This window comes from Hibiscus syriacus, unplaced genomic scaffold, assembly GCF_006381635.1.
Source record: "Hibiscus syriacus cultivar Baekdansim isolate YM2019G1 unplaced genomic scaffold, ASM638163v2 tig00110833_pilon, whole genome shotgun sequence".
Classification (NCBI taxonomy): domain Eukaryota; kingdom Viridiplantae; phylum Streptophyta; class Magnoliopsida; order Malvales; family Malvaceae; genus Hibiscus; species Hibiscus syriacus.
The window spans coordinates 1,665,855-1,687,826 of NW_024062884.1; the positions used below are offsets into that span (position 1 = coordinate 1,665,855).

At 33.7% G+C, this 21,972-nt stretch overlaps 2 protein-coding genes and 1 pseudogene across 2 annotated transcripts; all 3 read left to right on the plus strand.

The window, feature by feature from the left end:
- Nucleotides 1-2,760: 2,760 nt before the first annotated feature.
- LOC120142990 (pentatricopeptide repeat-containing protein At2g41720-like) lies at nt 2,761-8,843 on the plus strand. The gene is given in 10 exon segments (XM_039157422.1): nt 2,761-3,162; nt 3,766-3,938; nt 4,751-4,856; nt 5,133-5,294; nt 5,296-6,243; nt 6,340-6,445; nt 7,059-7,263; nt 7,820-7,952; nt 8,129-8,233; nt 8,487-8,843. Coding segments are annotated over 10 exon segments (2,475 nt in total). The 5' UTR covers nt 2,761-2,787; the 3' UTR covers nt 8,649-8,843.
- A 3,691-nt stretch (nt 8,844-12,534) lies between these two features.
- On the plus strand, nt 12,535-16,870 carry LOC120143184 (annotated as a pseudogene).
- Nucleotides 16,871-18,639: 1,769 nt separating this feature from the next.
- Nucleotides 18,640-21,972, plus strand: LOC120143151 (agamous-like MADS-box protein AGL18). The gene is made up of 8 exons (XM_039157544.1): nt 18,640-18,911; nt 19,348-19,420; nt 19,868-19,935; nt 20,352-20,451; nt 21,169-21,210; nt 21,315-21,356; nt 21,441-21,604; nt 21,876-21,972. The coding sequence occupies exons 1-8, from the start codon at nt 18,730-18,732 to the stop codon at nt 21,961-21,963; spliced, it is 759 nt and encodes a 252-aa protein (XP_039013475.1). The 5' UTR covers nt 18,640-18,729; the 3' UTR covers nt 21,964-21,972.

A 21,972-nucleotide genomic window follows, 5' to 3' on the forward strand; every position in this document is an offset into this window, starting at 1 on the left:
AAATTGAGTAGTTAAATTACAACAATTTAAACTTTAGTACCAAAATATGAGTGAGAAGATAGTTGAGGGATGAATGATATAATTTACCCATAAGTTAAGTTTTAGCAATGAGGTGCTAAAATGAAACAAAAAATAAACGTTAGGTATGATTTGAAAAAAATTGAAAGTTTAGGTACTAAAATGAATCAAATTTGATAATTTAGATACCAAATGGTAATTTACTCAAAACATATATAAAAATATTATAAAAATCATAATATTTTAGGTTAATCGCAATTTAAAATGTTATATTCTTCCTAACATTTTTTGTTGCAACTTAAATGTTTTGAAGAATGTAACATTTTAGATTGTAAAAAAAAATATTTTGAATAATGTAACATTTTAAATTACATCTACCTAAAAAAATTATGTTTTTTTTAGAATGTTACCCTTGAATTCGACTATAACACCAAACAAATATGTGAATGTCACATTAGGCTCATTAGAGTGACCCACAAATGATATTTTGTTTTTCGAGAAAATAACCTCAGTGACCGAAAATGCCTTGTAATATACGATTTTGATCAACTTTTTTTAGATTTGCCAAAATGACCAAGTAAATCGCAATGCGATCGATAATTCGCAACGCGATCTCCGGTATCGCAAATCAGTTTACAGATTCGCAACGCGATAGGCGAAGTTCGCGTTGCGATTCATTCCAAATATTGCATTTGTTTCTTAAGATTTTTCTCTAAAAAGATAGAATTCGCGCGGACGTGTCAAAGACACGTATTACCACGACCACGACCACGACACGACCCGGGACGGGACGGGACGGCGGCGGCGCGCGAGAGTCCCCCTTGTTCTCTATCACTCAACAAGGAAGTGGGAAAGCCAAGCCTTAAATACCATTCCCAATAGTGTTTTCAATACTATGTGGGATTGAGCATTACCAACACTTGTTTCCAATACCATTACATTCATTGTTGTAAGAGCTTAATTTTGAAACTAAAAAAAATATTTATTCGAATAAATAACTTACCCTTTGAGGACTTTGATGATAAATGAAGTAATTGCTAAAACTAACTCTGATTCGGGTTCTTATAGTGTTCAAATGACTTACTTGCAAAGAGTATATGATGACCAAACAACTCGATATGTTTCCTTTGTGTCATTATCAGCTAGTTTTCGTAGCATCCTCAGTTGAAAACTTTCATCATTGTCTCCTTTGCATTTGTTTGGTTAATATTTTTCTTCCATCAAAGTCCTCAAAGGGTAAGTTATTTATTCGAATAAATATTTTTTTAGTTTCAAAATTAAACTCTTACAGACAATGAAGGTAATGGTATTGGAAACAAGTGTTGGTAATGCTCAATCCCACATAGTATTGGAAACACTATTGGGAATGATATTTAAGGCTTGGCTTTCCCACTTCCTTGTTGAGTGATAGAGAACAAGGGGGACTCTCGCGTGCCGCAGCCGCCGCCGTCCCGTCTCGTGGTCGTGGTAATACGTGTCTTCGACACGTCCGCGCGAATTATATCTTTTTAGATAAAATTCTTAAGAAACAAATGCAATATTTGGACTATCGCAATGAATTTGGAATGAATCGCAACGCGAACTTCGCCTATCACAACGAATTTGGAATGAATCGCAACGCGAACTTCGCCTATCGCAACGAATTTGGAATGAATCGCAACGCGAACTTCGCCTATCGCAACGAATTGGAATGAATCGCAACGCGAATCGCAACGATTTGGAATGAATCGCAACGCGAACTTCGACTATCGCAACGGTTTGGAATGAATCGCAACGTGAACTTCGCCTATCGCAACGAATTTGGAATAAATCGCAATGCGAACTTCGACTATCGCGTTGCGAATTATCGATCGCATTGCGATTTATTTGGTCATTTTGGCAAATCCAAAAAAAGTTGATCAAAATCGTATATTACAAGGTATTTTCGGTTACTGAGGTTATTTTCTCATACTCTTTATAATCTTAAAAAAAATCAAGTTAAAATCATAAATATAAAAATTGTTAGGACTTCTTATCGATGTTATTGCTCTGACTCGATCATCAACAACCTATCAATTCGTGCACGTAAATAAATCGAACATCAAGTTCTATAAAATTTAGTGATACACATACTCTATTATACTTCATTAGGTGATTATAAATATTACAATATAAGTAGACAACAACTTGAGTAAATAAAATAGATTATATGTCATCAATCATTGCAATATTACATATGAATATATAAATATATAATATTTCACATGAATTAATTTACCTCAGTGATTAAAGGAATCGTTGTTGTTTCTAGAGGTCATAGGTTCCAGCACTAGTAATTACAGTAGAGTGAGCTATACCCTCCCTAAACCTTAAGTGTACTCTATACTAAAATAAAATAAAAATTGAACTTTAAGTATGATTTTGAAGAAATTAAAAGTTTAATTACTAAAACGAATAAAAATTAATACGATCATTCATACTAATGACGAAGGAAAATAATCATGGAGATAACTTTACCAGAAACTTATGGTTAACTTATAGCATAAAAACGACGAAGGATTTATACTAAGGTTGGTTAATAACGGAAAATGTTATCAAATTCCAACCTAAACCAAATTGAGTTTTTTTTTTTTTGAATTAGAAAATCAGAGTAAAAGAGAAAATAGTACAAGGACTAAATCGATTCTTTTTAAAAGTATAAGCATTTCGCGTATCATTTTATCTAACAAAATTGAGCTTCCAAGTAATGTTATCAACTTCCAACCTTCTCTCTCTCCACTCTCATCTGAAATGACCACTCTATCCCATCCACTCGCTATCAAATTCCCACTCAACTCACCCGCTTCCGCTCACTCCTCTACCCACAGATCCCTTACACTATGCAAGAAACGCGAAAACGACACCGCTTTCGAGGAGCACAGATCCACCTTCGTCGACTACGACGGCGGCCACCATGAGGTTTCCACTCGCTTGAGTGGACTCGGGAAGGCCGATATACCTAAACGCTACCGTTTGCGTGTAGAAGGCAACCGCTTCCAGAAGGACTGGACCATATCCGAGGTGGTCGACCGGGTTCTGGAGCTCAATCATTGGGAAAATGTCGAACCGGTACTGAATCGCTGGGTTGGTCGTTTTGCGAGGAAGAATTTCCCTTTCCTCATCAAGGTACTTCTACTCGGGGATTAAAATTGCGGTTGTGGTCGCATTTTCGATTGTATTTATCACGGTTGTAGTTATAATGAGTAAATTTATTTAAAAGGAGTTGTTGTATTAGAGAAAGGAGCTAATCTCTCTCTTTTTTTTAAATTAGAATAGCAGAACAATAGTGGGATTGCTGCAATTGGCCGCTAATGTTAATTTGCGGCTGCGACCCACCGTTATTGGTGTGATCCAACTTCACACTGCAATTTTACACAATAAATGTAGTGGCCGCTATTCTGCTATCCGGCCGCAATTTGAAACCCTCTTCTACTTTATTAAGTTATAAACACAGAAAACCAGAAGTTACTTTTGCTATTTCTAATAGAAGTTTAGAAATTTTAACAAGTCAACTTTAAAATAATTAAAATCGTTAAACAACGGAAAAATATTTTTCCCCCTTTTAATTGATAGGAAATAAAATATGTTTGAATTTGTTGCATTCTTTATTTACTCATTTTTAATAAAAAAACAGACAGATACAAAAGCACAAACCTCGGAGCCTAAGGATACTTAGAAATTAACGGTTGAAATTGTATTTGTTGAGTGATTTTGATGGTGTTTTGGCAGGAATTGACTCAAAGGGGTGCAATTGAACATAGTATAAAAGTATTTGAGTGGATGAAGAATCAGAAGAACTACTGTGCACGAACTGATATCTACAATATGATGATCAGATTACATGCTAGACATAAACGGACAGATCAAGCAAGGGGTTTGTTCTTTGAAATGCAAAAGTGGAGGTAACGCCATCTTTTTGTTTGATCTTGTATAGAATATAGTGTGTGATTTCCAAATTACATCACTTTGGGGAATGAATTCTCTCCGGATCACTCATCCATTTTCTTATGAGTCGTGTCATATACAAAATCACTCTACCTTTGGCATCCCTTCTTGGAACCGTTTGTGTTAAAGTCAAAGTATTAGTTGCACTATTGACACTAGTATTTCTATATACTCTTGAGTGAAATACCAAGAGGAACTGTCATAGCGAGTCATGTTCAGTGAACTTGTCAACATTCCAAGCACCCTTATGTTATCTTTAAATATCTCCATGTGCCAACTTATGGAACCGGTTGCATACATTTATCCTAGTCTTTGAGCATTGTAAATGTATTCTCTTGACTATACAGTGATGAGGAATGTTTTTATAAACATGGATTTAATTTATATCAACTCAACGATTGTGACACAATGCAATTCCTTTGCGAGCTGTTTGTGTCTCATGTACTTAACTACGTGAGTTGTTAAAATTTTTATAATAGAACACCTGTCTATACAATAATATCACAATTATCTAAAGAAATTTATAATTGACTTACATGAAATGACTTAAATATTGTAGTAAAGCAAGTGATAGATTGACTTGTAGGGCTAACAACAACATGATATTTGCATATATTGTTAACTTTGGAGATTATAATTTTCCAAGCAATAAGCTTCTAATATCCTCGAAAATTGTGCATATTATTTTTTGAAGCATCTTATGGTTTTCAATTCAACGATCTTATTTAAATTTGTGTTATATAATAGTCCCGTAATATCTTTGCTGTAGGTGCAAACCTGATGTTGAGACATACAATGCTCTTATCCATGCACATGGTCAAGCCGGTCAATGGCGTTGGGCTATGAATATCATGGAAGACATGCTTAGTGCAGCTGTGTGTATTTGTATTTTTCTTCCCTAATGAATCTTAGTGGGAATAACTTGATTTGAGATTTTTTATTGTTCTTTTCACATTGAAATCATAGTGCATGGAAAATGTTTGCAATACTGCATGGTCCATTTAAGAGTTCTGTCAGGGTTTCCCCTTCGAACAAGATTACGTGGTCAAAGTTTATAGGCCATAATGGGTGTTTGTCTTTTACACTTCACTTCTTCAGAAATTTTACATCTTTTAACCAGGGATGTTTTTGACCCTACTGTATATGTGCAGATCCCTCCAAGTCGATCAACTTATAACAACTTGATAAATGCTTGTGGATCTAGTGGAAACTGGAGAGAGGCGCTGAAGGTTTGCAAGAAAATGACAGAAAATGGAGTTGGGCCAGATCTGGTGACACACAACATTGTATTGTCTGCATATAAGAGTGGGGCCCCAGTATTCAAAAGCTTTGTCTTATTTTGAACTGATGAAAGGGACACATATTCGCCCTGACACAACTACCCTCAATATTGTGATAAATTGCCTGGTGAAGCTTGGACAATATGAAAAGGCTATTGATATCTTTAATTCCATGAGAGAGGAAAGAGCAGATTGCCGCCCAGACATTGTTACATTCACCAGCATCATTCACCTGTACTCTGTTAGTGGACAGATTGAAAATTGTAAGGCTGTGTTCAATACAATGCTTGCAGAAGGTATAAGACCCAATATTGTTTCATATAACACACTAATGGCTGCATATGCTTCACATGGAATGAGTAGAGAAGCAGTTGCTGTTTTTGACCGGATAAAACAAAATGGTTTCTGTCCAGATGTTGTTTCTTATACTTCTTTACTTAATGCTTATGGAAGATCACAATTACCTGAAAAGGCTAGGGAAGTCTTTGATATGATGAAGAGAGGGAATTGCAAACCTAATCTTGTAAGTTATAATGCATTGATTGATGCCTATGGATCCAATGGTTTATTAGCTGAGGCTGTGGAAGTCTTGCGTCAAATGGAGCAAGATGGGATTGAGCCAAACATTGTCTCAATTTGTACCCTTTTAGCTTCCTGTGGACGCTGTGGGCAAAAAGTTAATATTGATACTGTGCTGTCAGCAGCAGAGTTCCGAGGTATCAAACTGAATACAGTTGCCTACAATTCAGCAATTGGAAGTTATATGAATGTCGGAGAGTTTGAGAAGGCTTTAGCTTTGTACAAATCCATGAGGAAAAGGAAAGTCATAGCAGATTCTGTTACTTATACAGTATTGATAAGTGGTTGCTGTAAACAGTCCAAATATAGTGAGGCACTTGGGTTTCTTGATGACATGGTTGGTTTGAAAATTCCCTTAACCAAGGAGGTCTACTCTTCTCTTATTTGTGTCCATAGTAAACAGGCAGGTGCTTCAGCACGGTGTTATTTTTTAGTTGTTCGTATACAACATGGGGGACATGTTTTCTTATTTATTTTCTTCTTTGAATACACATTTCAGGGCCAAGTTGCTGAAGCTGAATCAATGTTCAACATGATGAAGGTTGCTGGTTGTAGTCCCGATGTTGTTGCATATACTGCAATGCTTCATGCTTACAATGCTGCAGGTTAGTTGCACAATACACTTCTTAAGTTTACTACTAGGAAACTGCAAATGTGGAGATTAAATGAGAGAGTTCTTTCCAATGTAACTTTTATTATCTTATCTGATATTTTCTTAAACCCTTTTCAATTCTATACCATGGAAGTCTTTTGATTGATTCCATGGTACTTTTTCCATGGTACTTTGTTAGCTAGCTTTTCTTAAGTTGGCAGATTATTGTGGGTTCTTTTTTGATGAAATCTTTTGGTTGTGTATGTTTTTTTTTTTTGATAAGAAGATGGTTGTGTATGGTTGTAATGAACTATTGATGTACTTGGTATTTCAGGAATAAAATTTTGAGGTACCCTTTTCCTCCTTCCAATGTCCGTCAAGTTATCCTTGTAGCTTGATGGTTATGAAGGGGGTTTTTAATGAGGCATCCCATTTCTATCAAAAAAAAAATTTATCGGTAACTTCATCTAAAGAACTTTGTTTACTTTTACTTGGAGATTTATTTATAGCTGCATCAAAATTTGTTATTTCTCATGATAATATGTTCAATTTGTTCGTAAGTATCCCTTCTTTAGTTGGAAAGAACTTCTTTGACAACTAAAACTTGGTGCTATGTAATGTTTCAGAAAATTGGGCAAAGGCTTCTGCACTTTTTCCTGAGATGGAAGAAAATAATATCCAACCAGATTCTATATCATGTTCAGCTTTAATGCGAGCTTTTAACAAAGGAGGACAACCGACCAAGGTTCTTGTTTTAGGAGAGTATATGACAGAGAAAACAATTCCTTTAAACGATGCTGTTTTATTTGAAATGGTATCAGCTTGTAGCATGTAAGTTTCATGTCTATATTTTCTGAATGAAACAGGTTTCATTAAATTTTTGCCCCTTTTTCAAACAATATTCTTTAGGGTTGTTTTTTCTCCCCTCCTGGTGTGCTTGCTTGCAGCTGATGCAAATCTTTCTATTTTTACCCTTATAGCAGAGGAAAATTAACTATTGAAGAAGTTCCAGAATTTGAGGATAATGAATCCATGTAGCTACACTTATATTGACACCCAATTTTATCCCTTTTGCATTTAAAAGGGGGGAAATAGATGGAAGAAATGACTAGTTTTTGCTGGAGTCAAATCGGATGTCATTTTACCTGTACAATATCAAAGCAATAGCGTAATATGTAATCCTATATCTATTGATGTCGCCTTTTTTGTTCCATGTCTAAATATAATAATGGATTATCCTGCATCATCTAAGTGTGTTGTTTTTCCTTCAAATGTCTAATCTCACTTGCGATGAAGCTTTCAGATAAATAGATTTTCCCCTCTTTTACATGAAAATCAGTCTGCTTTATCTGCTAACTAGAAACTAACATTGGGAGTTTGAATCAAGTTTACAAGATTGGAAGACCACACTTGACCTGATCAAACTAATGGAGCCTTGGTTCCCTTCGGTTTCCATTGGGCTTTTGCATCAACTTCTTCATCTGCTTGGGAGGAGTGGAAAAATTGAATCTATGATGAAGGTACGTGATTTCCTTAATATTTATATATGTAATAAAAGTTTATGTTTCTGGTCCCTCTCTGAAGGACTTGAAAGCTTTCAAGTTCTATCACTAAGGTTAATGATCGGTGCGGAGGTTGATTATTCTTATCTTGCACATCCTAATTGCCTTCCATTTTTTTAATTGGACACATGCAGCTGTTTTACAAGATAATATCGTCAGGTGTTCCAGTCAACTTTAGTACATACTCAATCTTGCTGAAAAATCTATTGGCGGCTGGAAATTGGCGGAAATATATTGAGGTTATACTTCTGTATTAGCTCTTAACCATTTCGTATCAACCTTTAACCTACACCATAGATTATCTTAGATATATGGTGTAAATGATATGGATTCATCTATTTTTCTAATTTGAAATTCTGGCATGATGGCTACATGTTATAATCTGAATGGCCTTTGATTTAGGCGACCCAAGTCCTAAAACTTCTTACTTTTGCAGCAATAGCATTATGCTACATTATATGATTCAAACCTCCTCGGAAAATCTCTATGCAGGTTCTTCAGTGGATGGAGGATGCCGGAATTCAACCTTCGAGAGGGATGTTTGTTGATATCGTCTCCTTTTCACAGAAAGGGTGTGGGGCTGAATATGCAGATAAAATACAAGAAAGACTAGGTAATCTGAAATTCTTCCGCGCTTGTGAAGCATTACTTTAGTCTGTTTTTACAACAATTTGATTCTAAGAATAGTATTTGTAGATTGGAGTCGTGTAAATATCTACCGCTAATTATTGTTAATTTTTGTATTTAGGGTTTAGATGTAGTCTAAGTCTGATCTCATTAAAGTCTAGATAGGCTTATCTCAGTAGTTTAGATGTTCTTAGAATGAAATGATTGTTGGTAGATGAGATGCTGCAAATGTTCTTGGTGAAAATTTGATGGTTGTTTGTATCCTGTGTAGTTGAATTTTAAGGTATAATCAATGGATATTGAGCATAATTGGAATTTTTGTTTCCATCTTGTCATGTTTTGCATTTAAGTTTGGGTAAACTACGTATTTAGTACCTAAACTATTAATTTTTGTCCGTTTTAGTATCTAGACTTTCAGTTTTTTCAAAGTAATGTCTAAAGTTTAGTTTTTGTTTCATTTTAGTATCCCACCGTTAAAAACTTAACGTGTTTAGTACTTAAACTATCAATTTTGGTCCGTTTTAGTACCTAAATTTTTAATATATTTTCCCCTCAAAATTTAACGTTAAATTTTAAACATGGGTACTAAAATGAAACAAAAGACTAAACTTTAGGTATGATTTTAATTTTTTTTTTGAAATTTTAGGTATTAAAATAGATTAAAATTGTTAGTTTAGGTACTAAACATGCAATTTACCCTTTAAGTTTTGAATTATTTTGTTAGATACCCGTCTAGCTCAGTTGGTAGAGCTCAAGACTCTTAACCTTGTGGTCGTGGGATCGAGTCTCATTGAAGGCAATTAATAACGGAGGTCTTTCACGGAAGCTGCTCTCAATCTGGCGTTGTGGGCAGCCTACTACTCTTCATCCCTTTACCCCCATTACATATGAGAATAGGATCAGCTAATTTTATGTTCTAGTTTTATTTTATCTGTTACATACCAATCACAATGAGTCTTTTAAGACCCATATCCAAATGGATGTAGACATAATTCAAGGCAAAATTGGCCCAATATCGTAGGTGGGCTAATTATTTAGCCCGACATAGCACCAGACATTTTATTTTGGGAATTAATTGGAACTCGTCGCATCTGCATGATGAGTTTTAATAAAATATATTTTTTATTGGAACTTTTTATTATGACGTGATAAATTCTAATAAAAAATATATTTTTTTGAACTCATCACGTCGACGTGATGAGTTTGAATAAAAAATATTAGTTGGACCAACTTGTCACGGCTAGCATTTGCCGTATATTACAAATTAAAATCCGGGTTGGTTTAATGGGTTAATTTTTTTATTCGCTTAGCTTATTGGGCCAATTTTGCCCATAATTCAAAGCTTTTCAAATATATTACATTATAGTGTAAAATACGCAAATGGTCCCCTGATTATATGGTATTATTTTATTAAGTTTCTCGACTAGTAAAAGTTATAAAATAGTCATTCGATTATAGAATGTTGTTTTGTCGAGTCCCTTGATTATTGAAAGTTACAAAATAGTCACCCGAGTATTCATTATGTTCCAAACATGTCTTTTTCTGTTAAAAAATTGATAGTTGTCTAAGTCGAATGTTAACATGATGATTGTGATATGATAGTCTTTTAAGATTATGGGATCATATTTTATCATATAACAATCAGCAAGTTAACGTTCACGTTAGAATGTTGTCAATTTTTTTAACAAAAAATGACGAGTTTGGAATATAATAAATAATTAGTTGATCATTTTATAATTTTTAATAATCGAATGACTCAACAAAATAACATTCTATTATCATAAGATCATTTTGTAGTTTTTAATAGTCGAATACTTAATAAAGATACTTTACCCTACATTACATTTGTGATGATATTTTATAATCGTTTAAAGAATTTAATTACTTTATAATTTTTAAAAGACTAATTATTAAAAGTGATCATTTTAATAAGGCTTAATATAAAAATAAGTGTTTGAATTTTGTCTTAAAAATGTTTTAGTGCCTAAATTTTTGTTCGTTAAAATTAGGTGTCTAACGTTTTTATCGGAGCACTTTTAGGTGCATGGACCGTAACGACCGTTAAGTAACACATGTCGAGCCCTGATAATTTTGAGAACTTATTTTAAAAAATTAAAAAAAAATATTTTTTATTAAAAAAAACCACATCCCGCATGCACAACCCCCACTTTTTCTTCCCCACCCTTTCTCCGGATCTCCCTTCCCCTTTCCCCCTTCCATGATCATCTTGTCACCGTCGTTAGGAGTGACGTCGACTCCCGATCAAACTCCATTTGTCCTTTCCCCATAAGTTGCCATCTTTGCTGTGGAGAAGCGTTCGAAGGCTCGTTGAATTTTAAGCCACCGTCATTATTTTTCTTTGATTCCGGTTGATCTCAACGTCCATATGCCACGCCGTAACCACCATTAGGACCACCGTCCAATTCCGCTCAAAACCCATCCTCGTCGTTGCTCCGTCTAGCTCAGTTGGTAGAGCACAAGGCTCTTAACCTTGTGGTCATGGGATCGAGTCCCACTGAGGGCAACTCATAACGGAGGTCTTTCACGGAAGCTGTTCTCAACCTGGCGTTGGGGGCAACCTACTACTCTACCTCCCCCTTACCCCATTACATATGAGAATAAGGTCATCTAATTTAATTTAATTTTCATTTTTATTAAAAATAATATTTTTATTATTAAAAATAAAAAAATAACAGTGACCACCTAAAAGTGTAGTTAAGAAAACTTTAAGCACTAATTTTTAGTAAAAAATTCTTTAGACAACAAATCATTTTTCGAGATAAATTTTAGACACTTATTTTTGTATTAAGCATTTTAATAAAATAACCTCTAATTTTGTTTTTAACGGGGTCTCAATTTTGCGCGCAAATACATTTTAAAGTTTGATGGGGATAGGGTTTTAGGTGGATAAGTTCACCAATTCCATTGAAATGAATATTGCATCTTCCAATTTCAAATTTCACTACTTGTTCTCCTCAATCTCTTGTTTTTGCTCTATTCCTTCTTTCACCATTATTACATACTACAAATTTAAATATATTTTTTAATTTTTCTAAAAAATATAAAATATTATTTAAAATTATTTTTAAAAAATCTGAACGTAACACGTGTCACTTAACAATTTATTTTAACGGTAGACACTTAAAAGTGTAACGGAGAAAACATTAGACACCTATTTTTAACGGACACTTTTTTAAAGATAAAAAGTCAATTTTGAGTATAGTTTAGACGCTTATTTTTATATTAGGATAAACTATAAAATTCATTATTGAACTTTACTCTCTCCTATTGTGCTCACTGAACTTTAAAAGTTTTCAATTTTCTCACTGTATTGACTCTCCCCTATTTTGGTCACTCCGCAGTCTAAAAAAAATAAAATTTTCACCAAAATAACATCGTTTTGCACTGTATAACAGCTCATTTTAATGCCGTTAACTATTTAACGGCCGAGTGACTGAAAAAACCTAATAGATTAAGTTTGGTGAGAAAATTAAAAATATTTAAAATAGGACGAGCGAAATAGGAGAGAGAGTAAAGTTCAGCAACCCAAATTCTAATTTACCCTTTTATATTGAGCCATGTATAAACATCGTTGGTGTTCTTTGTCTTTGTTTGGGAATCAATTATAACGACAATGGAAACATCAAACATGCAACACACATGACGTGGGGCTCCCATGCTTCTGCCACGTGACAAAGCACAGAGATCTTAAAAATATCCAAAATTACACAACTACCCATCTATCTATCCTAGCCGTTACGGCGGTTTTTAAATCTCCCAACCCCAAGTAAATAGCAAGAACCATTGAGGGTATTTCCATAATTTCATGCTTTACTCACAGTGAAAACCAACTCCTCAAAAACCAACTCCCCCCCCACACGCACACTCTGAGCTTCCTTATTTTTTCCTCTTTGGTTTATTGCAATTCTTTCGCTTAGGGTAGGGGTTTTGATTTTGTTAGTTAGGCATGGATTCGACTTCGTCTTCGGATCCCGGGATGAAAGCGAAGGCCAGTGGCGGAGAGAATTCGGAGACCGTGATAGCAAACGATCAGCTTCTACTGTGCAGAGGGTTGAAGAAAGCGAAGAAAGAGAGGGGATGCACCGCTAAAGAACGTATCAGTAAGATGCCGCCTTGCACCGCCGGCAAACGCAGTTCCATTTACCGAGGAGTCACCAGGTAAAAAAAAAAAGGAAATCAAATTAATTACTGAAATTTATTTACTTATTTTAAAAGTTTCGGTTTTACTTGAAATATCTACTTTATTATTTAAAAAGAAAGACCATGAGCATGGATTTATAGTTTTTGTAAAGTTGATGTATGAATCTGGTGGAAATCTGATTTTTTTTTAATTTCATGTTTAGTTTATTAGATTAATTGATGGGAGAAAGGTGACAGTTTCAAATGGTTCTTGATGGATTTGATATGGATTCAATCAGCTGGTTTTAGCTTTGGGCATTTGTAATTGTTGCTGGAAGTTATCACTAAAGTTAGCTGTTAAATTGATAAAAACAGTAGCTTTTAGACTTTTAGACTGTAAAAGGAACTAAATTGTGAGAACGTGTTGATTTGTAAAGTTTATCATTGTTGTGAGTACAGGAAAATTGGGGGTGAAACTTCAGTGGGCACCGATTGATGTGTTTGATAATTGGTGCTTGAGACAGGTAAGAAGGAAACTTCAGAGGGAGATGAAGTTGGAAATTTGCCTTTGATTAATTGATCAGGATGCTGTGAATGGCCGTGTATGTTGCAGCCTAGGAGAGGGCACAAAATGATAGCATATTAAGTCTTCTTCCAGCTTTTTGAAAAGCGTAATGCAGAAGAGGTTTGGGAGAAAAAATTCAACGGATTTTCACTTAGGTACACAACGTGGTGACTAAAAGACCTAGAACTAGGAGAGATGTTAATTCAAATTTCAAAATTTTTTAGCGTGTATGTTTCTTTTTCAGCAGTTGTGAGCATGTATTGGATTACAATTCTGTAAGAAATAGTTTAAGCTTAAGTAACCGAATTATGCGTACAACAAGGAATGCTTTTCTTAAAGCTATTTGTATTATTAGATCACATAGGTTTCTGTGGTTTGCTATTGATATCCTATCTATTAGGGACGATTGCTAAGTTGATATCTATATTAAATAGATAAACTTCCATTCTGAAGGTCCATTTAATCCGGCAACCTTTCTCTCGGGTGATGCCTCTTTTACAGTTGCAAATCTTTTAAAACTACTAAAGAATTTTAATACCGTTCGTTCCTGTTCATGGGTGATTGATGTTTGTGGTTCAACATTGATATATAATAGGCATAGATGGACTGGTCGTTACGAAGCTCACCTTTGGGACAAAAGCACTTGGAATCAAAACCAGAATAAGAAGGGGAAGCAAGGTCTGTCTCTCTACCTCTCTCTCTTGTATTAGATTTGAAGCCTAATTATTGCAACTGACAATATTCTTATTTGGTGCATTTGATGATTGGTACGGTATTTGGCTATTGTCAGTCTACTTAGGTAAGTTAGAAGATTCATTGTCTTTATTTTATTGAACATGCTTGTCCATTCATTCTATTATTTTCGATTTATTAAGAGACATATTTTCAGGGACATATGATGAGGAGGAGGCTGCTGCTAGAGCATATGACCTTGCTGCTTTGAAATACTGGGGTCCTGGGACGCTTATAAATTTTCCTGTAAGATGGTCACAGCACTAAAAGTAGATGCTTTGAATCTTAGGTCCTGGGACGCTCATCATGTTTTTTTCCTACTAATTGAAAATAATTCTGTTAATGTGTAATTATAATACCGTGCTGAAGTCGTACTACTTGTTAATTTGACACTAAAGGGTAGAATTCACGATCATGTATTCAAACTTGAATTATATCTAGTACATTTCCCCATCAACTAATTTGTTAGTGAAAAAAAGTACTCTTGTCATATTGTTTATAATATTTTTTCAGAAATCATTTTTATATGAAAAAAGGTTTTTAGACTTAAAAATTTTATAAAATGATATTTTTTATAAACTTATATATTTTTTTCTTGCATTATATAAATATATATTTTGGAAAACAGGTCAAAAGACGTTTTCTTTTCATAAGATTTTAACTTCTGCCTAGCAATCATGAGTTTGCCTTTCAGTTCTTACTTCTTACTCCTAGTGTTGATATTCAAATATGGCATTTGAAACTTTTGTTTCACCTTTTAGGGGACATGAAATTGATACCATTTTCCATTTATTCTTCTTTATTCGGTTTTGTTTGGGTGAGCTCTCGTACTTTTTGAGGAAGGTGAGTGTTTTCGAGAGAGCTGGGTTGGCACAAAAGAATATATTTTAATTCATCACCTTTGTTCTTTAATCCTCATCTACCTGAAATCGAATGTTCTAAAGGAAGGGAATTTATGTGCAGGTTACCGACTATACTAGGGATCTTGAAGAGATGGAGAATGTTTCAAGGGAAGACTACCTTGCATCTCTTCGAAGGTGTGTGTGAACTTTAGAAGTCTGTATTCCTGTTTAGAACTGTTTACTTATAACGCCTCTCTTTACAGAAAGAGCAGTGGTTTCTCAAGAGGAATTTCTAAATATCGTGGTCTTTCAAGGTACAATTTTATCATATCTATCCATTTTCATACTGCAGACGTGCATTTTCTACCATTCAGTTGCTAGTCGGAAGAAACATCCCTTATAGCTGAAAGAAGTCTGAAGGGAAAAAAAACATTTGTGTTTTGTTCCCCTTAATATTGTTCACTTCCAACATTTGGGAGCATGTCATCTTTCATATTATGCATTGGTTATTAATGTTATTTCCCCCCTTTTCACTTTTTTATTATTTAATTTTTAATATGAATCTTTGGCTACCATAGTCGCAGGTGGGGCTCATATTTTGGTCTTGTTGCTGGATCGGAATACTTTAATAGTATACATTATGGTAAGAAACTAGTTTGCACCATATCTAGACAAGTATAATATGTATCGCTCATATGTCGGTTCTTTGCCCTAGTAACGTCCAATTCTATCATTTTAAACTGATTTTGTAGGTGATGATCCTGCCACAATATGGGTGGTTTTTGCGTCGAGAGAAAGATTGATTTAACTGGTTATATCAAGTGGTGGGGAACCAACAAAACTCATCAAGCAGAAGCTGGAGCAAAGTCTTCTGAAGAAACTAAACATGCATGCCCAGAAGACTTTGGCGGTGAACTTAAAACATCAGAATGGGCAGTGCAGCCTACTGAGCCGTACCAGATGCCCTGTCTTGGCACCTCTCTCGAAGGGACAAAACGGAAAGGGTCCTCTGTCTCTGCCTTGAGTATATTGTCCCTTTCGGCCGATTTCAAGAGCCTTCAAGAAAGAGCACTGAAAAAACAAGGACATGTCGCTGAGAATGAGAACAAAAATACTATAAACAAAATGGATCTTGGCAAGGCAGCTGAGAAATCGGTAAGTCATGATACCGGGAGCGGTAGACTCGAAGCCACAATGGTGATGAGTGGAGGATTGTCTCTTCAGAAAAATGTGTTCCCTTCGACTCCTTTCTTGTCTGCTCCACTTTTCACCAACTACAATGCCATAGACTCCTTGGTGGACCCTGTGCTTTGGACATCCCTTGTTCCTGTTCTTCCCACCGGACCATCTCATAATCCTGAGGTTGGTATAATTTTACATTAACGTTTTATCCCTTTAGAAGAACTAGAATAAAATGATATTATTAGTAGATTAAGGTTCTGTTGTAGTTTATAGCTCACATGTTCTATCTTTTGTGTAGTTTATGTCGCCTGATTAAGTTATAGGGTAAATTACGTTTTTAGTCTTTCACTTATTCCTGCAGTTCTGTTTTTATCACCCAGTTATTATTATTTTTCAAAATCACATTTTGCATTATGTTTTTGTTCCGTCTTGGTCACCCGTCGTTAAAAAATAAACAGAATTGTTGATGCGGCAAGACGTGACGTTATCTTATGATGACACGTTGGCATCACCATTAATTCTTCTTCCTTACATAGAGTTTAATTCATGCAGGTTCCGAAGACGGGGACGAGCTCGACATATACTTTGTTTCGGCCCGAGGAATGAGTGATGAGGGTGCTTTAAGCTTGATTCTTATGTTGCACATTTCATAAAACACAGGTCAGTTTATCTTAGAATCGGCCTTTTGCTTTACTTATACAAGTTTGTCACCTGAGTTCTGAGAGCATAGGAAAAGAAATTTAGTGTATATTGTATAGCATGAAAGCTATCCCACTTGTATCATGATATTATTATATCGAGTGGTCTTACATTTGAGTATTAAATAGAATGTTGTTCTTCATGAGATCGAGGATTTTTAAACAGATATTATATTATAATATAATTATTTCAAAACATTCTATAAATAGAGGTGTTTGAGTGTGTTTATTACCAAATGGTTTAGAGTCGAATACTATTTTATAATAGTATCATTTTAATCTAAGATAAAAAATATTAAATTAGTGTACTTAATTTTATTATATAAATTTTTAAAAGAATATTATTGACTAATTATGGAAAATATTACTATTTGTTATTATCATCATTTCAGAAAGATGATAAAATGAAACAAAAACCAAACGTTAGATATGATTTTGAAGAAATTGAAATTAAGATATTAAAACGGATTAATATTGATAGTTTAGGTATTAAATACGTACTTTACCCTATCTTATCTTTCTAAATCCTTTCCCTACTTATCCAACAAAACCCCAATAGCAATGGGAAACCTAATCTCAACAATAATAGTCAGTTGACATTCACAAATTATACAATAAGGATGCATTTGGAATCAAGTTTTGCTTTTATACTTTTTGAAAAATAATATTATTTTTTTTTAAAAAAAGTAATATTATTATCTTAAAAAGAAATGCCACATTTAAGAATACAACCCCTATTTTAATAATATATTTTATTAATGGAATGTAAAATGACAAATCTCATGAGTCATTGCAAGTTTTGCATGCTCAACCTACTTTTAGAAAGGGCCATGCATTCTATGACCAAATGAACATGAGTTGATAATTTTTTTCCTGTTAGAAATATAATAAAAAAATAAAAAGAGATAAATTTATTTATTGATTTTAGTGTAGCAGGATTATTATTAGAATTTGGGTTTAAATAGTTGTGTCTTGTAAGAGTAGGTATGAGTATGGGTTGAATTTTCGGGACCCGACTCAAATCTTTTAAAATTTTCGACCCGACTCAAATCTGATTTTTTTTTTTAAAAAAAATAACCCAATAGAATTAGTTTGGGATTGAAACCTATCAAATTTAAGTCGTGCTCATCTCTACGTGTATGCGTTGTTAAAAGACAATTTTTTTTTAAACAAATATTATCTTATAATTATCTTAAAATATGTTACGAGTAATAATTAAATTGGGAAAAGAAAGGAGAAAGGTAAAAAGTGAGTAGGAAGGGAAAACTAGCTACTACTGTAACAAAAAGAGTAAATTATACGTTTAGTATCTAAATTAGTTTTAGTCCGTTTTAGACCTAAACTTTCAATTCTTTTCAAAACTATACTTGAAGTTATTTTTTATTTCATTTTAGTACCCGCCATTAAAAACTTTAGTTTTTATTTCATTTTAGCACCCTCGTTCTAAATTTAACGTTAAGTTTTGAAAAAAATTGAAAGTCTAGGTACTAAAACGGACCAAAACTGATAGTTTAGGTACTAAATACGTTAAGTTTTTAACGACGAGATACTAATATGAAAGAAAACCTAAACTTTAGGTATGATTTTGAAAAAAAACTTGAAAGTTTAAGTACTAAAAAAGATCAAAACTAATAGTTTATGTACCAAATGCGTAGTTTACCCTAATGAAAAAGACTTCCATATATGGAGAATTGCTAGATATAGTATCCCATCTATCACCTTTTTTCCACAGTATATCCTAATTTCAGTCACACTTTCCTTCCATTACTTGTTCCATAGAATCCCATCCTACATGAGAAGCGTAGTTATATACGAACACCACTAGTTTTCTCATCTTAAAATTCTCCATGATATTTTCCTTCCTTTTTTGTATTGTTAATCACGACTGCTCTTTGCTTTGAAAGAGAAAAGGAAAAGAAAATTTTGGGTTTTTTCCCAAGAAAAAGAAAATGGGAAGAAGGAAGATTGAGATGAAGAAGATAGAGAATTTGAATAGCAGGCAAGTAACATTCTCAAAGAGAAGAAATGGGCTGTTGAAGAAAGCAAAAGAGTTGTCCATCTTGTGCGATGCTGAAGTTGGTGTCATTATTTTCTCCGGCACCGGCAAGGTTTATCAATGGTCTAGCACCAGGTATCTATTTTGACCAAAAAGATAACTTTTAGGTATTTGTTTTGATAATAAAATACTTTAATTACTTAAATGAAAAAGATAGTATATTTTAGGTATTTATTTTCGTTGCTGGGTTTTTTTTCTTTTTCTTTTCCGAGAAAAAAATGGGAGAAAATTATTGAAAACCAAGTATTATGGTAAACTAAACGTTTAGTATTTCAATTATTACTTTTGTTTCGTTTTGATCACTCATGGGGTGACATTACTTATGTTGACATGTCAGCATCACCGTGTGGATAGCCAAACTGAAATCAAAACGCAATGTTAAGTATGATTTTGAAACAAAAATAGTTGAATGGTCAAAATAGAACAATAATGATAGTTGAAGTACTAAATGTGTAGTTTACTCTATAATCTATATAGAAAAAAATGAGTTGATGATGAAAATTGAATGTAGCATGGAAGAAACTCTTTCAAGATTCAATAGAGGGAAAGCAATTGATGAGTCTTCCGGTGAAGAAAAACCAGAGGTAATGTTAAACCAAAATTTGGTTAGGGGTAAACTATGTATTTAGTACCTAAACTATTAGTTTTTGTCTATTTTAGTATATAAATTTTTAATTTTTCAAAATCATACCTAACGTTTAGTTTTCATTTCATTTTAGTACCCGCCGTTAAAAACTTAACGCGTTTAGTACATAAATTATCAGTTTTGATATGTTTTAATACATAAACTTTCAATTTTTTTCAAACTTAACGTTAAACTTTGAGTGCGATACTAAAATGAATCAAAAATTAAAATTTTTAACCGCGGGTACTAAAACGACTAAATTTCAAGTATGGTTTTAAAAAATTGGAAGTTAGGTGCTAAAATAGATTAAAAACTTATTATTTAGGTACTAAATGTGTAATTTATCCTTTGGTTAATTTGCATTGATTCTGATGCTGGTGTTTTGTTGTGCATGGTTTACAAAAAGCCGAACCCTAAACCAATTGATGTGAACACTCTGAAAGAGGAGTATTTAAGGCTGCGTGCTGCATACATGTAATCTTCTTCTTCTTATTGCATTTTCCATTGGCATAATACCAAAAATAGGACAAGTGTTTATCAAAATGGTCATTTTGGTACCCAACATTTCACTTTGGGGTAAAACAATCTCCATGGATGAAAACCATTAGTTAACATACTATTAACGCTTTAAAATATGGGCTTTTTTAACCTAAAATGAATCGTTGAGGGCTAAAATGCCCTAGGAAAAAAGAACAAAGAACAAAGTGATTATTCTGTCAAATGTTAGGGGTCCTTTTGCCCTAAAATATAGCGTTGAGGGTCAAAATACTCATAAAATAAAATATAAGATAAAATGATTATTTTGATAAATATCGGGAGCTATTTTTGATATTATGCATTTTCCATTTGTAAAATAAGAAAAGAGAATTGGGTAAACGAAAGAGTTGCAGGTGGTTGAATGGAAAGGAGCTGGAGGGTATGAGTTTCAAGGAGCTGCAACAACTGGAGCATCAATTAAATGAAGGGTTATTCTCAGTTAAAGAGCATAAGGTACTCTTCGATTTCCATTTTTAACCCTTGTCTCATCCATAGGGATGTAATTGAACCAAGCTTAAATAAATAAAGTTATGTTCGTGTTCGTTTATTTATTTTTGAAAGGTTTCATATTTGGTTTGTGTTCGCTTAAATTTTTAGTATCGTGTTCGTTAATTTAGTGTTCAGGAACATGCTGTTTAGCTTTCGTAAACATGTTGGTTTAATGTTTGACAACCAACACTCTCATTCTACCATTTTATCTGCAAACCAAAGAAAAATGGCGAAATTGCGCCACAATTCATTAAGATCATTGATTTTCATAATTTGAACTCTAAATTTTAGCTTACGTTCAATTTAGTCTCTATCTTCGCCAATAACAGGAAAAGGAGAACGAGTAAACAAGCTAATAAACGAGCTTGTTCGTGAACATAAACAAACTAAACACGCCTTAATTCGTGTTTGTTCGTTTATTAAATGAACATAAAAATTTTGTTCATATTAATTTATCTAACTTAATAAACGACGTTATACGAACGGTTCACGACAGATCGTTGAACGCTCTGTTCATTTACACCCCTACTTATCCACCTCTCTTTATTCGGAAAAATATATTCGGAAAACTGTCTCATAATAATAAGTCTTTGTATTATCCGATCTCAATTAATCGGTCAATAAGTTGAAACTAATAAAAATGAAATAAAAAGTTGTTTAAGTGGAGCTGTGGTGTTTCAGGAGCAACTTCTGCTGGAGCAGCTTAAAAGGTCTAAACTACAGGTAATTTCTTTAATGGAGTCTACAACTGTGTGTGTGTGTGTATATATATATATATATATATGAATATGAGGATCCATTGCTTTTAATATATTTATTTTTTTCAGGAGCAGAAAGCTCTTCTTGAGAAGGAGAGCCTACGTAAACAGGTACACATGAAATATAACCAAAATAAATTTAAGTGTTTGTAATATAAATTCTATTATCTATGTGACACACATATATATACTAAGGTTGAGGAGTTGCAACAAAAAACAAGCTCAAATTTACTACAACGCAATCCTCTGCAAATAACATTCTCTCCCAACACTTTAAAGGCTGCTTTCGGTTTTGACGACGCATCAGACGATGACGACGATGAAGATCATTCCGACACTTCCTTGCACTTGAACTTGGGGTATGCATGCTAGACATATTTCTTCATTCATACAATAATCGTCTAATTAACGATTTAACGGTTCAGTGGTATAATTGAAACGAAAATAAAAGTTCAGTGCTATAATTGGTAAAATTAAAAGTTCAGTGGTATAAATGATACAACGCCTGAAGTTCAGTGATATCAGATGTAGTTTACCCTAATAAATTTATAAAACATAAGATAAAAAATATGATTTATATGAAATTCAGATAATTTTATATTTTGGGAGTTAATGTTGGATATTGGTCAGGTTGTCATCAGAGGTTGGGCACAAGAGGAAATTGAGAAAGATCGAAGCTATTAGCAATGATTCAGGGAGTCAAGTGGCCTCACACTGATTTCTTTGG